The sequence below is a fragment of the Hyalella azteca genome, unplaced genomic scaffold, assembly GCF_000764305.2.
Source record: "Hyalella azteca isolate HAZT.00-mixed unplaced genomic scaffold, Hazt_2.0.2 contig7294, whole genome shotgun sequence".
Lineage (NCBI taxonomy): Eukaryota > Metazoa > Arthropoda > Malacostraca > Amphipoda > Hyalellidae > Hyalella > Hyalella azteca.
The window spans coordinates 71,624-87,583 of record NW_025937422.1 but is presented as its reverse complement, the minus strand read 5'-3'; the positions used below and the strand labels follow the sequence as shown (position 1 = coordinate 87,583).

The window sequence follows — 15,960 nt, the reverse complement described above, 5'->3', positions numbered from 1 at the left end:
TATAATTGATAATTGATGTTAAACGATGTGAATTCTAGGGTGTTATCGTTATCTCTGCAGCTGACAATGATGAGACAGTATCACGGTACCCAATTTGCAGTATCTCTGGTGTAGAGCTGATAGCTGCAATGCATTCACTACACTGATGACTACACTGCTGGTAATAAGTAGGTGGTCGGTGGGATCAGTATTAGAAAATTCAACATATGTGTCAGTATAATGAACCCAGAACATATAAGTGGTCAAACATAATTATTGAGATAACCGATATTAATAGAGAAAAATGGTGATAATTCTATAATATATTTTCAGTAACTAACGACGCTGGCTTCGTTCCGTTCCGATGGAATAACAAAATAAAAGTATATAGATATTTTAATTTAAAATAATATTTCATATGTATTTTTTGAAATTGCTGCCAATGAAAAACTTCCGAATAATTGCCCGCATGTGTATCGGACACAGGCACCTTTAAACGAATCGTGTATCCAAAGACAACATCGTACGTATATGGATATGATTGTCGAAACAAGTCCAGTATCACAATTTTTGCTCAAAATATTGCCAGTATCACAAAACTAGAAATATTTTATGAGAAAAAGCTGGCAAAATATGAATTCTCAGAAGGTCTTTCAAAATACTGTAGTGATCAAATGTTTTCGCAAGTACGTACCTATATTAAATTGCACTTTCTTGTTTCATTAATAATTGAGAAATTTTGAAGAGCACCTGAACTTGTTTCCGCAGGGAACAACAATCGAAAACGATTGGAAACCCCCAAAGAAATCAATAGTAGAGTAATCAATATTGCATATTTCTTATTATTGTGTTTGAAAATTTTTATGCTCTAAAAATTAATCTAAAATCGAAGCTTTCATGCAATAAAAATAAAATCTTACTCGAATGTGAATGAAAAATATGAGCCCCTGACATGAAGGTATTCGACATTCGATTAATAAAACATGAAAGTTAGTGAACTTTACTAGTGAACACTTGCAAGATTGTTTGTGCAAAAGCAAGGTTCTATACGGAGTTGCTTACAAACCGTGAGCCGGTAAACACAGTTTGTGAAGAGGACCTTGACAAGCTATTCATTATATATCCTAGAGCCAAATTAATCCAATCAATGTATATCCTACGGCCAAATTAATCTAATCAATGTATATCCTACGGCCAAATTAATCTAATCAATGTACATCCTACGGCCAAATTAATCTAATCAATGTATATCCTACGGCCAAATTAATCTAATCAATGTATATCCTACGGCCAAATTAATCTAATCATTGTATATCTTATAGCCTAACGACGTGCCTAGAAAAGGGCAATGGTAAATTTTTAGAGATTCGATAAATAAATGGATGTCATTTTTTCTAGCTTCAATACAGAGGCAAAATGTAATGTATGAAAACTTTAGCATTTTAATAGTATGTAACTGTAAAATTAATGCTTCCAATTAGTCTCAAATTGGTAAAATTTTTCTACCATGTGCAGGTAAACAGTTTCGAAACTCTCATCTTCGCATTTATTCAACTATCTGATTAAAATGGATCAAAAAACGAGTTTTGAAACAGTGAAGCCTCTAGAATATCCTATCTATGCCAAACTTGATGATATCAGCAGGTGTGTTCATTATGATGACTTTAAAGTTGCCGTTCAAAGGCAACTGCTCGTACCTCAAGGTCTTAATAACAGCAGGACAGTGCTGCCCCAAAAGGTGAGCTCCAGCTGTGATTGATGAACAGAAAAAGTTATGCCATTTAAAATATGCAGCTGCTGCTTTACATAATGATATGTATATACGAGTACATTATGACATGAATATCAAGCACTCCGACACATATGAATGAATGAGTGTTTGTTATTGCAACACAAACCCCAACGCATCTTTAATCCAATGCTGAAAGATTTGGATGATTGGTCCCTCGATTTTGCCAAAATATCGTAATTTATTAAATTAATAAGTGACATATTTTATAACGCATCTATGCATTATTCCTTACCATCTGTTTCATAATACCCCACATTAATTATTACGGGTCCATCGTGCAGTGGGCTTGATGCGAGACTCTAACCAATAAACCACTATAGGTTCGTAACACTCCTCGTGATTCAACACAGACGAGAAAATAAAGACGACCGCACATTAAGCTTTCATGCAAACAACGAGGATTGACAACATTTCAATGAACTGAAGTATCATGTCCAGACTTCAGAATTCTCTCTACAAAAGTGATACAACTAATTACCAGAAAATTGCACAAATGATTCGCGTATAAAACACACAATAAAACCAGACAAGAATTTTTCACATCTAAATCTACGAGTATACAGGTTTACTTCACACGATTAAATTCCAGGTCATATAATAAATCAGAACGGTACTGTAATAATTTAAAATATCAAACGATTGAATACACAGTTACCACACTTTCAGCGTTCATTGTGGTGATGCAGACCGAATGACACAAGAAATTATTGCTATCCATCACTTCAGACTCAATACAGCATCATCATTCATAGGCATCTATAATTGGCATTATTTAATACTCTACGACATTACTCTCACCCCTCAGATTCATCCCCACATCACATTCATAGGTATAGTTGAAGATGATTATTGCGCAAAGAGCCGGAAACAAATTCAACGTCTCAGAGGGAAAGGTACCTAAAAAATAAATGTTTGTGTTACTTCTCCGTGATAATATTTTATTGTTCTCAGGTGCTGTGGTTCGCTCCATCGCAGTCGAGCTCGGAGCACAATTTCTACGGCAACGTCAGCTTCACCATCAAGTGGAAGACCGTGCTACAGAAACTCGGTCCGAACCTCTACCTCATCGACCAGGCCATTTATAACACCAGAAGTTTCACTAGAGTCGTGTTGACTAAAAATAATTATGACGGAATTTTACCCAGGTTGAATTTAGATTCATCTGGCTCACCCATGATAACTTCATTGCTTGGTTTCTACCACGCTTCTCAATGCATGAACAGAGCTGGGGCCGTAGGCCCTCATGAGCTGCAGATAGCGATCGAAGTGGACGATGCCGATGCGAGGTGGCTCTACAGGGAATGTTGTGTGGCTGCAAATAATCATTCTGAGGCTAATGCTCCTAATTTTGGAGACTATACAAGAAGAAATGGAGAAGAATCAAAATTTAAATCATTCAAATGCTTCAAGTTTAATACTGCACGCAATTGTGTATGTTTTTATAAGTGGACGCTTGAAGAGTGCGAGGAACACATGAAGGCGGTACTGGGGGCGGCTAAACCATCAACTAGCAGTGGACATCGTGCAACTACACGAGAGTCGTGTAGCCTGTATGACATGGATCTACACACAGCTACATTGCCATCAACTAGCCGTGCCAATATGGGGCAACGTACATCTACACGATCAGAGAGCAATGGTGGTGCGATCGCAGTGGCAGCAGTTGCAGCAGTGGCAGCAGCTGCAACTGTGTTTTTTGCATGGAGGAAGGCATCCAGAGATTCAAAATAAACGTTTATATATCAACCAGCAGTTACAGAATGGGATTTTTCTCTGCAAGTTGCTATTTTTATAACATTTTTTGGTCTAGTAACAATTGGCAATTTTTATTCTTTCACTTTTTGTTCATGGCGCATTGTCAGGAAAATACCTCTGTGATCGCTGAGCTTCCGTCACTTTAACAGGGAATTGTTCTGGCATTTCTCAAAGGCTTAAGGTTTAGTAGCTATTAATGATTTAATGGACTCTTTCAAAATTCGTAGGTATATTTAGTAAACAACTTCATCTTAATTAATTGTGAATCCAATTTAAACAATGGTATTGATTCTTTTCCGGTAGTACAACTGTCAGCGAATACTTCAAAAAAATTTCCCAACGTCTTAGCTGCAATGTAGGTATTTTTTACGCAAAAATTTTCCAACTTAAATTTTATTTATCTCTATTATACTATGAACGTAATTTGACTCCAAAATGACATTAAACTCCAGATTGAGCGATAATGTTAGCAGAGAATAAGATCATTTATTTAATAGTTTCCCAAGCTTAAATTATTGTTCGCTAAATTCTCGATAGTGAGAAATGACTATGAAAGCCAAATCTTTTCGAAATTATTTCAACGAGACAGTCATTTGCAATGGATAGTTGAATTTTACCTGCAAGGCGGGTAGGCTTGACCTGACGTCATGTGACATTATCACATTATCATCAGCATTATTTTCAGAGCTACCGGTTTTGTTTCTGAGCGTATGGAAAACTATCGCACGAGGCACCATCACCGTGCCTAAAACGCCATCGATATCATGCTCTATAAAATTGCCTCCTCCTGAAATGGATTGCATTGCAGTCTCCCTCGTGAATTATTTTGAGCTGCCAATGAAGAAAGAAGATTTATAATTCATCACTCATCAATGTTTTTTATTTCTATTTGAGAATGCTTTAGCACATTTATGAAAATTTTTTTGAGTTATAAAATTACCTACTGTTCGTCGGTGTATCTTTCATCGAGAAATATTTTTGCCTATTTTTATTTAAATCATAGCATTAGTATCTTGATAAAAATGAGGTATTTGTTTTGTTTCTTCAACCATAGTTATGTTTTCTTTAGGCTGGTAAATAGAGGATTTATAGGGGCTGGCAAACAAATGTATTTGTGTTTTGGGCCCAATTCGGGCGCATCTACATTTAAAATGAAGTCAAAGTTGGAAGCCAACTGAAATATTAAATTAATGCAACTCCCTGAGACGGGAGATAAGTAAATGAAAGCCTCTATGGGTTTGTTTTGATTCGTTATATATTATAATTGTAAGGCAAAAATTGTTTTCATGTTTGAGTTCTTAAATGTGCCACTGTTAAGAATCTATAAAGTGTTTGAAAAAAAAATAAACTCTACGTATCTTCATGATAAGTGCATGTGGGAATCCAATGTCCTCGATAGCATTTCGGTTTTGTTATATGTGGATTACTTTTAAAGTAGCAACCTAAACTTTAAACTGACATCTCTTTTATTCAGTTAGACAAAGTTATAAATGTCCATTTAGAACTTAGAATTTAGAATTTTAGAACTTAGAATTTAAATAAAACCAAATTAAAGATATATTTCTTTAAATATTTAGCGACACATGATCAAATTCTGCACTCGTCATGAGCATGCACTTCCCCGAATAATAAAGTGAACATATAAACTACAAAATATACTGTACGACAAGATTGTTGTACAGTATTAAACACAAATTATACTGCAACGCAAATTATACTATACAACAAACTTGTTGCACAGTATAATTTGCTTCTTCACATCTTCAGGAAATTTTTGGAAAACCACTCATTTACACTGGTACCGCATTCCTGCCACCACCATCTCCCGGTGAAAGCGTTCAGCAAATCCGTCAAACTGAGGTTGTCAAAATAAGTGTGCTCTATGAGTTCCTATGTCTGTCACCTAAGAGAACACCAGACTTAATTAACTTCTTCATTCTTCATTAATACACTAAATGTATATATATTATAGTATATTGGTTGGTATATTGATTGTGTTCTCTTTTTTATGATGGCATGATCTATAGGGGGGCAACGCAAAAATAAAAATTGGTATCATGATCAGTTCCTTCCCTCCAAATCATGGGTACCGCAAATGGTAGGGCTCGTTTTACTGTCACGTAACCGGCCAGAAAGCCCTGCATATCAAGTACAGCAAATATGAGGAGCTCAAGGTTGTTCTTTGATCCCTCAGCTTACAATCACTGTAAAAATGGTAAGCTTCTTTATCACTGGTGTAATAGTACGTTTCCGTGAAACCAATATATATCTTGCACAGAAACAAAAGTATTATGCTTTCATACTTTCACAGAAAATATACCTAACCTCTAGCAATAACTTGAAAAATAGACTTAAACGAACTTTTCCAATGTCAGATTCATATTCAGCACCCCTCAAATTGGTTTATTTCAGCTACTTTTGTCTCTGTCACAATTTATTTGTTGACCAGTGTTATTGGAGCTACTCCAAATTCACTTTCAGTAGTGAAGAGTCTCAGCATCGACCAAGACTCTTACATAACCTTGAAGCCCGCAATTCGTCTTGCAAATGGCTGTATTTAACAACTAATTCTTCGCAGCTAATATCCCAGAATTGACATCACTTACATGATGTTATGTTTAAAGGCAAGTGAAATTAGCAGAGTGGCAAATATTATTGCTGTGCTCCTTCAATACTCTTTTTAATTCATTTGTCCAACCATGTTGTGTAGATTGGAAGACGGAGACGGTTGTGTAGACGGAGTCCGGCACTCGTTGTAGACGGTCTTGAGAGTGATGGTCCAGCTGTCCGGCTGGTGAGACGTGAATATATTGAGACAAAACTATACAGGAATATTGAAAACGCGCGCTTATTTTATTGATATTTAGACAAGACAAAGTATACTCACGAGGGTCCGAGTTTTTATTTTTTTTTTATTTTTTTTTTTTGCGTGGAATTACTGATGTGAATAGATTTAAGGGATCTGTGAGGCTGTTTAATTTGTACCTATTTATTTTCCTTAACTGTTTTATTTAGAGTTCGTTTGCCATCATATGTGTGTACTAGAGTAAAAACTAAATTCTCAGCTATTAATAACTCGGTAGAGAAATACTTATTTCCTATTTTTTAATTCCATAAGAATTCTACATGTAGCTGGTTTCTTGGCGATTCACTTCAGTTTGTCCAACAGAGTTACATGAACGTTAAATTGCATGTCATATAGCAGGTAAAATCCTTGGATGTTTCAATACAGAACTTTCTCATGAGGTGCCGAATTTATTCATTACTGTTATTTTATTTCTCGTGTAAGGCTGTCCCTTAATATTCTTCCCAGTAAATAATAAAATATTCTTTCATTTCGATGGAACAATTTGATCGCACATAAATTAGTAGGACTGTATTTTTATCGATATCTTAATGCATATAACTAACTACAAACTATATCCTTGTAGGGGTTATTAGGTCCACGCTACCTACCAGAGCGATGTCCTTGGCAGTAGTGCCCTTGGGAAACCCTTGAGAAGCTTGTTCTTCTCACTCCAGTGTCCCGGAGTTGCTATGCAGAGAACTTGTGTATGATAAGCGTCGTGTGATTCATGGATTGTTTTTTAGGTTTGTATAGGCTTCAATGTCTGGATTTTATCACAGAATCTTGGACAAATACATGAAATAACGATGCAAAAAACAAATTATTGTTGGCCTTTAGCTGGTGCGACTCATGATGGCTTCAGAAAGTCGAAATGTCCACAGCTGGAGATATCCATGTCAATTTCATCAATGGTCCTAATTCAACAATCAACAATTTTGTAAACATTCTGGTGCTTGCAAGCAACTTTGCAAAAAACTTTGTTTAGTCAACTTTGTAAAAAATAATAAGCATAAAAAATTACAAAATTTAAAGCATTGAACTGTCACTTTCAGAGCAATGCCCATCATTGTGCTGAATTAAGTTCGACTTACTTCATACAGTTATGAAAATTGAGCGGTGAAAATCATTTGAAACTTGGACACTTGGAACGCAAGGCGATGGCCCATAAAAGATTAATGGCAAATTTTTACAGTAATTTTTTAAGAACGACTGGAAAGCAACACAGAGAAGCATCGTTGATAAATATTATTTAAGCATGTAGCTCGAAGTAAAATCACAGGTTTCATTGATGTAAGGGATAATATATGCTCCACTGGGTTACTCTGAAATTTTAATACTGCATTAAACTCAATCATCGAATGTTGAAAACTATTTTTGCTGGAAACTGAACTCACTCTATTCGATTTTCATTCGTAGGAAATAAATTTCAATATAAAAGGTGGATTTTAGGTAGGCTTTCGTTTTCCCTCGACAACAGAAAACTTCTAGACAAATTCTTTTATGGCTTTCATTCGGGAATTCAAAATTATGAGCAAGATTTTGCAACTGGTTCTTCCAAGCAAGTGGCAAAGGTCTTTGTGTTTATTTGCCGTCTTAAGATTGAAAAAAAACAGGATATTTATTACATGTGCAATAATATTGACAAGTATATTTTGAAAATTACGCTGAAAGTTATTAAAATAATGTAGGTGCAATATGTTTGAAAAGCGAAATTAAAATAAATCAACGTAATTTATTGAGATACGATGATTATTACTATAACCATTTTTAATTTGTAACCTCTTCATATATAAGGTCAGCTTTCACTGAATACCTGCAAGCTTCGCCATTTCAAGAGCATTTACATATGTACTCTGTCCCAATTGTACATCTTAGAGCCGATTACTCTTTATAAACAACAGTTTAGTTACCTTATCTCAATGATACGCTAGCCAATGGATATTATGAACTTCAAGTCATAGAAAGAATGGAACCATTGCCCATCGGATAAACTCTCAAGGTTTGACATTATCTCATCCAACACAATTTAAATTTCCAATTAAATATAGCAGACTTTCAATTAATTTGAATTTAATAACATTAACTCCCCCCAAGCAGGTGTAAATTCACGGAACTGTAGTCGGCAACATTTTGCTGGACACTGCCTGATCAAAAATGTCTATAATGACGCATTTTAAACCTGTGCAAGTTTTAGCCGATCCTCTGTATGCTAAACTTGATGAAATCAGCCGATGTCTTCATTTCGACGACTTTCTGCTGAATTATCAAAAAGAAAACCTGATCCCGGCACTAATCGACAACAGCCATAAGAAGCTTCGAAAGAAAGTGAGATTCAGAGGCCAGCCTTTGAGTTGGGATAACTGCTACGTGTCTCATAAAAATGTTGATAAATTATTGTGCATTCATAAGCATATTCGAGTACACAAATTGGCATTAATGAATGCATAATAATGTTCATGTACGTATCCATAACTGCAGCACACCATGCACGTTCAGATCCTAATGCCTACTTTTCCGATCGATTGCGATATCAGCGCACTTGCCTATGAGTAGTTAGCAAATTTGAATGACACTGTAGCATTATTGCATACAGACGCAGACAATAGGCGATGTTTAGAAATGGTTAATTGTTATGCGATTACATTCGAGACGAGACTCTTACATTGAGAAAAATACGTTTAACCAGAAAAGTAAATATAACTCTTGTTCTCAGGTGCTGTGGTTCTCTCCCATGCAACCAAGATCAGAGCATAACTACTTCGGCAACGTGAGCTTCATCATCAAGTGGGAAAGCGTGCTAAAGAATTTTGGTCCAAATCTCTACCTTCTGGACCAGGCCATTTTCAATAGGCGATCTTTCACCCGAGTTGTGCTCACAAGAGATAAGTATGATGAATTAACGGAAGTTGATTTGCATTCAGAGGGCTCACCCTTGCTAAAATCCGAGTCTGGTTACAGCCACGCTACAGAATGCATGAACAGAGTTAACCAGGGTCCTCACGAGCTGCAGATCGCGATCGAAGTGGACGAAGATGATATGAAACCTTTTTTCTATGATTTTAAAATTTGCTCTAACAATCATTCTGAGGCAAATTCTATTTATAAGGGACCGGACGCTGATGAGGCATACTCAACTTTTGAATCCTTCAAATGCTACAAATATAATACGAAGTTGAAGAAAAAATGTCCCTACCAATATACTCTTGATGTGTGTCAAGAGGCATTGGAACATAATGTTTAAACAAGCCTCGCCCATGGTGTTCTAAAAATTATACGCCTGTGAGTACATGATGTATTTACCATGAACCCAGATATCCGGTTTCAGATGACCTGTAAACAGGAACTAACGAAACCATTCCGATTTTACTCCTGTCCAGAATACTAGGCTTGAAAATTGTCATTTATTTCCTAATGTAAATTACTGTCTCTGCTGAAAATTAATATTCGAATGTAATTAATGAAGTCGCCGTCACACCAAGCCGATTGTTTGTTCTACAAATATCGGTTTGCCTAATTAAGTTACAGATTGGTTTGTTCTAGACGGGAGCTGCAGCAAAAAATAACCGTTATAAGTATCATTTGCTTGCAGGAATTCATATAAATAGTATGAATGAAATTTTGCTGACAATTTGAAGTATAATAGACTTTTGTCTAACTGGTTCAGCTTGACAAATGGTGTGAAGTCTTAATAATTTTTGTTGAAAGTCCACCAAGTTGAGATGTTATAAGTTAAGGTTACTTGAACTCATTAATGTTTTGTGAGGCTCTTAATTCTTCTCATTTCATCACACTAGCTCTTCAAAAGTTTCAAATTTACTACCTATACTAGTTTCTCTGTTCATCACGTTTCTAGTTTTACACACTAGTTTTTCAATCAGTTTTAAGCCTTGTAATCATGTATCTTTCTCTATCACAGTAGTTATTCAATATGTTCTAAGTTCATTACTCACATTCCTCAGTATATTAGTATAGTGCATCATGTTTTAAGCTTTTTACTCATATTTCTTTGGTAATCACTCAAGTTCAATATATTTAAGGCTTGTTACATTTCCTTGTTTACCAAGTTATTTCTTAAACGTACTTCATGCTTATTGCACATGTTACTCAGTTTTCCCCTCTAGCTTATCATTTTTGAAGATTGTTTCAATGCTCTTCTGTTTAATCCTCTAATTCAATATCTTTTAGGCTTATCATTCGTATTCAACATTTTTTACGATTGCCACGCATTTTTTCTGTTCATCCCTCTAGTAAAACAGCATCAAGAATTTAAAAGTAGAGAAATCAAAAACAAATTCATCATATCTTCATGGGATTCATGCGTGTGGTAGCAGTGCGCGCACTATGACGTTTGGCATTGTTCTACTAAGTGCTTCCGTCGGTTTTTGTGCACCTCCGGGACCGGGATGCATGTCTGTACATGTACTGCAAGTCGTGTTTACACGGCGATCCTGCGAGCGGCTCATTATATCAGTCGTGGTCCGAGTAAGTCCGTCCTAACGGTATACTTGGAAAACCGTCGTAATTCCCGAGCTAATACATGCAACTCATATCCCGAAGTGCTTGCAGAAGCATCGAATGAAGCCTCTATCCGATACATGCCCAACGGCGTGGTGCTCTTTGAGCAAGCGCACTGCTGTCGCACGCACAAATTCAATGAATTATACATAGTGAATTTGCATGGCGCTTTCCATGATCTTAAATTCATGGTGAACTTGCGATTTAGGCAGAGTAATGATAAAATACATCATATTTGAGGCTTGTGGCTTATTACACACGATTCCCTGTTTATCACACTACTTCTTAAATGAGTTCTAAGATTATTTCAAGGAAGGTATCATTTAAAATTACTGAATTTTATTCATTGAATATAATCGTTCAGAAAAATGTTTTTCCCGATCATACGTGCTTATCTCGCATTTCATGGGAATCGATTTGCATTGTGTAAGAAAAATATCTTATGTTCGATTGATAAACAACTGTTATTAAGCATTATTTTGAATCAACCCCTAGTAAACTAACTTGCGATTAAACACTGCCTGACGTGTGTAATATACGTGAGGAATAGGAGAATAAGAGAGCGACTTCTCGCCGAACTAAACAAATAACGAAATAGTGCGAATAGATGAATACAAGAATAATCGATTTGAAGATAAGTTCATAAGAATACCGAATGCATAATATTGTAACGAACCGAAGATTCGTACGTGAAAATAGCTCTGCTGCAGCTGATCAGCTCCGTTATTAGCAGGGCTGCTGGAGAAAAAGTGTTCTCGGCATTTCGCTTGAACTTGGTTTCAATGTTTCTTGTTAATTTGGATGACATCCTTACATACACAAAGCGAACTTAGTACTGTTAATGACTTCAGTTAATTATTCTTAAAATTAATTAAACATAGTAATTTTTTTAAAAATTTATTTTTTAAAAAGACTTAAAAACTTAATATAATAATCGTAGATTGGGGAAATTTTACTGCTATATATATGTGCAGGTAAATAGGTGCGAAACTCTCATTTTCGCGTCTATTCAAATATCTGATCAGAAATGGACAGAGAAACGAGTTTTGCAACAGTGAAACCTCCTGAATATCCTATCTATGCTGAACATGATAACAGCAGGTATGTTCATTTCGATGACTTTTAAATTGCCGTTCCAAAGCCAATTCTTGTGCTCCAACGACTCCGTAACACCAGCAAGAAGCTTCTCCAAAAGGCGACATTTGCGATTGGTGATACAGACTAAATTAGTGGCATCGTATTTATTATAAATATCTCACCATAAGCCGTATTATCGGAAATAGTTAAGAGCACGTAACTCAGTCAGCAAATCAGTGAGGCTTTTCAAGATAAGTCCAACAATCACGACGAGAAATGGCCCGCTAATTGTACATAGGTGGCTTTGTTTACTTGTTTACTTAGGCCGCTACGTGTACTTAAAACTGAGTTTAAATGTTAGGCCGCTGTTGTGTCATACTCATATCCCACATTACCCTCAGTTACAGTAGATGCAGTGGCAGCATCTGCAGTCGCAGCAACCGTGTTTTCCGCATGGAGGAAGGCATCTAAAGAGTCTAAATATAGTTTTTTTCCATAAATAATTAGTTAAATTACGCAGCTTGAGCGGGAACAGAATGGTATTCTGTTTCTCCAAATGATGTATGAAGATGTTTATCATCTCCTAACTGTACCATGGTTGAACCATCATATCCTAACATAATACCTAATTTGTTGAACGTAGGTCAGGGGTGGCATAAACCTTATATACATTTGAAGGATGGATAGCTAGAGGTCAGCATAGCCCAAGTCCACAGTGCGATTCATATACCTTCCCGAGCTTAATGCAGCCGGGCATCTTCACGGCTTTTGACATAAAGCGCCCACCACAACAGCGCCGTTCAGTCAGGCCGGAGCACAACTGGCCGGAGCGCAGCAGGCCCTACCGCAACAGCTACTCTTAAAACTTAACCTAACCTAACCTGCGCCTCTGTTGCGGTAGGGCCTTTTGCGCTCCGGCGCTGTGAAGCAGTAGCTGTGTTGTGCACAGCGGATTAACTGTTAGCCGGAGTTACCCACAGCTCATTGATCTGAGGCTATGTGTAGATATTGCATGCTGATGGCTGGCGTTGGGCCCAGGGCCTGTTTACGAGTCAATTTTGTTACCCACGGCTGCGCTCCCCATTTAGGTGCAACTGTAAATCTCGCTCTACTTACCACATAAGTGAGTTCATGTTTTATTATTTTATTTTTAGTTTACTTGCCCTTTTCTACTAATTCTGTCTTTTTTGTGCTCGTAATCTAAAAAAGAATGAAATAGTCATTTCCATTTTCATCTACCAAATTTCTCGGCCTCATTTGCAGGAATGCTCTTAGTTGAACAAATTTGCATAATACAATAGTTAATAGCAGTAAATTGGATGTGTGCAACTTTAACATCAGTTCGATCAGCAGAATTTTTCATGCTGTTTCTTTTGTCAAGTATAGAGTATGACGTGCCTTCACACACTTATAGTCTATACCAAATATCTGCGTATAATAAATGAGAAGTGCACTGTCATGGTGTACTGTTACGTTCAGCAAGATTTCTGAAGAAAATGATGTCCTGGCGAGGACAGAAAAACAACGATAAGGCACGGAAAAGTCTTTAAAATTTTTATTTCGCAGAAATAAACTAGAAAGAAATAAAAACTATTTAAACTATTAAAGAATCTAAACTATTTCGAAGAAATAAACTAGCTGCACCCGTCCGCGGAGGAGGGCTGTCAAGCTGTGCCACCTCTTCTTTCACACGCATCATATCGTCCGCACATTAAGCCTAGATGAAATGTACGAGTAAATTCAGAATAGGAGTTAGAGTCGTGATGATAATATCATATCTAGCTCCTCCTTAAATTTGGCAAAACCGGCGTTTCTGTTCTGATCAAGTATTTTGTCAACATTTGTACCAGACAATCTGCAATAAATGTCAATTAGGTATGATTATATTAAAATTATAAATTATCAATGAGTCAAGATTTATCAGTCAGTGAGTTAAATTAATTATGAACTATTCGTTTCGCTTTTTTTTATTTATCATTTAGCAATCATATCGTTCAGGAGTATCCATTAAATCGTTCATAACTTATTAATTAAATCGTTTATCATTTATAAATTAAATCGTTTATCATTTATCAATTAAATCGTTTATTATTTATCAATTAAATTGTTTATTACCTAATAATCTGATTTATTTTTAAATTAATAAAAATAATTTTATTTTTATTAATTTATTTCTTATCGATTGAATCATTTAGCACTTTTTCATTGAATCATTCATCCCTTATCGATTGAATCATATATCACTATTTGATTGAGTCCATTGAATCCGTGAAGCTTCAATCAACCATAGAGTCAATTATCCATCAGCCTTTTTCCGCTAGATCAATTATCTTTTATCTGTTATTGGCTATCCATTGAATCAATTAAAAAAGTGAAAAGGGCAACTAAGTGAGAATAAGATCCATGAATGAACTAATTTTATATTAGAAGACAATGGCCAGTATGGAAGTTAGAGAAGTAAAACTCATGGCTGATCAAGAAGCAGTCTCTGATCAACAGCATAGAGTAAGGTAGCGACTTCAAGGCTTCTAAGGAGAAGAGCAAGTTGTCGTGGGTTCAAGTGAGAAGTCGTCTATGGTCTGTATGCTGGAGTCAAGTGTTGCCCGACTTCGGCTTCGCTGGAGGGAAAGCCTGAGAAAAAAACGTGAATGCACAGTAGCGACCTGCCTGGCCGCTCAAAAACTGAGGTAAATTTGAAATAATCAGACGTCGATAGATAATGAGAATTGGATCTGAATTTTTTCCATTTAGTTGCCAGTCAAAAGGTTTATGGATATAATGTTGCATTGAAACCTTTTCAGCAATTTTACTCTTCCTCAGGTTCATTAAGGATTTTCTCTTCCTAAACAATGCTTTATGTCCAATGAAAACAGGATATTGGCACGGGATACTGGTATAGTAGAAACGAAAGGCACTTTGACTTGGCCTTTATATGTGATGCCGAGTTTTGTCGTAAAGTGTGGTGGAAATTGAATGCTAAAAATGTTGACGCCGTTGAACTTTCGGAAGATGACAGTAAGCAAGACCTGCTGATAAAATTGTATACGGGGAGAGACAAAGTTTTGTCCTTAAGTGATCTTAAAGAGCATCCATTCCTTCTGTACTTCTTAAATCTACCAGTACAGTAGTTCGATAATTGTGCGGAAATAATTGGTCAATTAATTACAGACAATGAATAAAGCAAACAAAATGAAATTTGGACATGAATTTAATTTTACGAAATTAATGGAGTTACGGCACAGAAACATGTAAAAGACATGACTGAAATTTTTTATGAAAGAACAGTGGCATGTGATTCATGTGAATGATTCTGCGTTACAGTATATTACAACCTGCTTACGACATGATAGTTAATAATAAGACATGGTGGTTATTCATTCTCAAGCGAATTTTACTTTACACAGCCTTAAAACGTCTACTACAATAGGAATTAAATCAAAAAACAAAAGGATTCTACTTTTGCAAGCGGAACGGATTAAATAATTAGGACGAAATTACATCGACGACCAAGACGGCGTGCCATGAAACTATCGCGTATCGTCGGTATAGAGAGCTGAGTCTATTAAACTATGTAGATTTTCAGTCACCCGCCAAGTAACTAAAGTGCAATTAAATTCACGAATAAACATTGGCTTAAAATTAACAAGGCACCTGTAGTGGACGGTGACCAAAGTTGCATTCGTTAGAGTGTTAGACGATTGATATTTCAATTCATCATCACTAATTTCTTTGAATGTTCAAAAACTAGTTACACAAATTTTGAGTAGTATATAAGTTTTGTGTATAGCTCGATCAGTGTTTAGATCACACAGTCAGAGTCATATGCGATACCAAACTAATATTAAACAAAACATGTTCATGAACGGAATTACATCCGAGATAATAACTAATAAACCAACATGCCAGCCAAGCGAACTGATGTGTCCTCGCGCACTCCCGAGGCCAAACATAACAAACATGATTGTCGCTGCTTTGCCATCTTCGAAGAAGCTCT

At 36.1% G+C, this 15,960-nt stretch overlaps 1 protein-coding gene across 2 annotated transcripts; it reads left to right on the top strand.

Annotated features, from left to right (window-relative positions):
- The first annotated feature begins 1,499 nt into the window (after positions 1-1,499).
- Positions 1,500-11,360, top strand: LOC108680417. 2 transcript variants are annotated; one of them, XM_018169228.1, is made up of 3 exons: positions 1,500-1,717; positions 2,723-6,320; positions 9,088-11,360. In XM_018169228.1, exons 1-2 carry the CDS (start codon positions 1,547-1,549, stop codon positions 3,500-3,502), a joined length of 951 nt encoding a protein of 316 aa, XP_018024717.1. In that variant the 5' UTR covers positions 1,500-1,546; the 3' UTR covers positions 3,503-6,320; positions 9,088-11,360. The 2 variants fall into 2 exon arrangements, with proteins under 2 accessions (XP_018024717.1, XP_018024719.1); XM_018169230.2 differs by lacking the exons at positions 1,500-1,717; positions 2,723-6,320 and adding an exon at positions 8,110-8,699.
- Positions 11,361-15,960: the final 4,600 nt, after the last annotated feature.

Bases quoted from the DNA above. Each gene is read 5' to 3' on its own strand.
- LOC108680417 (XM_018169228.1), top strand. From the start codon at position 1,547: ATGGATCAAAAAACGAGTTTTGAAACAGTGAAGCCTCTAGAATATCCT. The intron at 1,718-2,722 runs GTGAGCTCCAGC...TATTGTTCTCAG, and splicing joins GGACAGTGCTGCCCCAAAAG to GTGCTGTGGTTCGCTCCATC.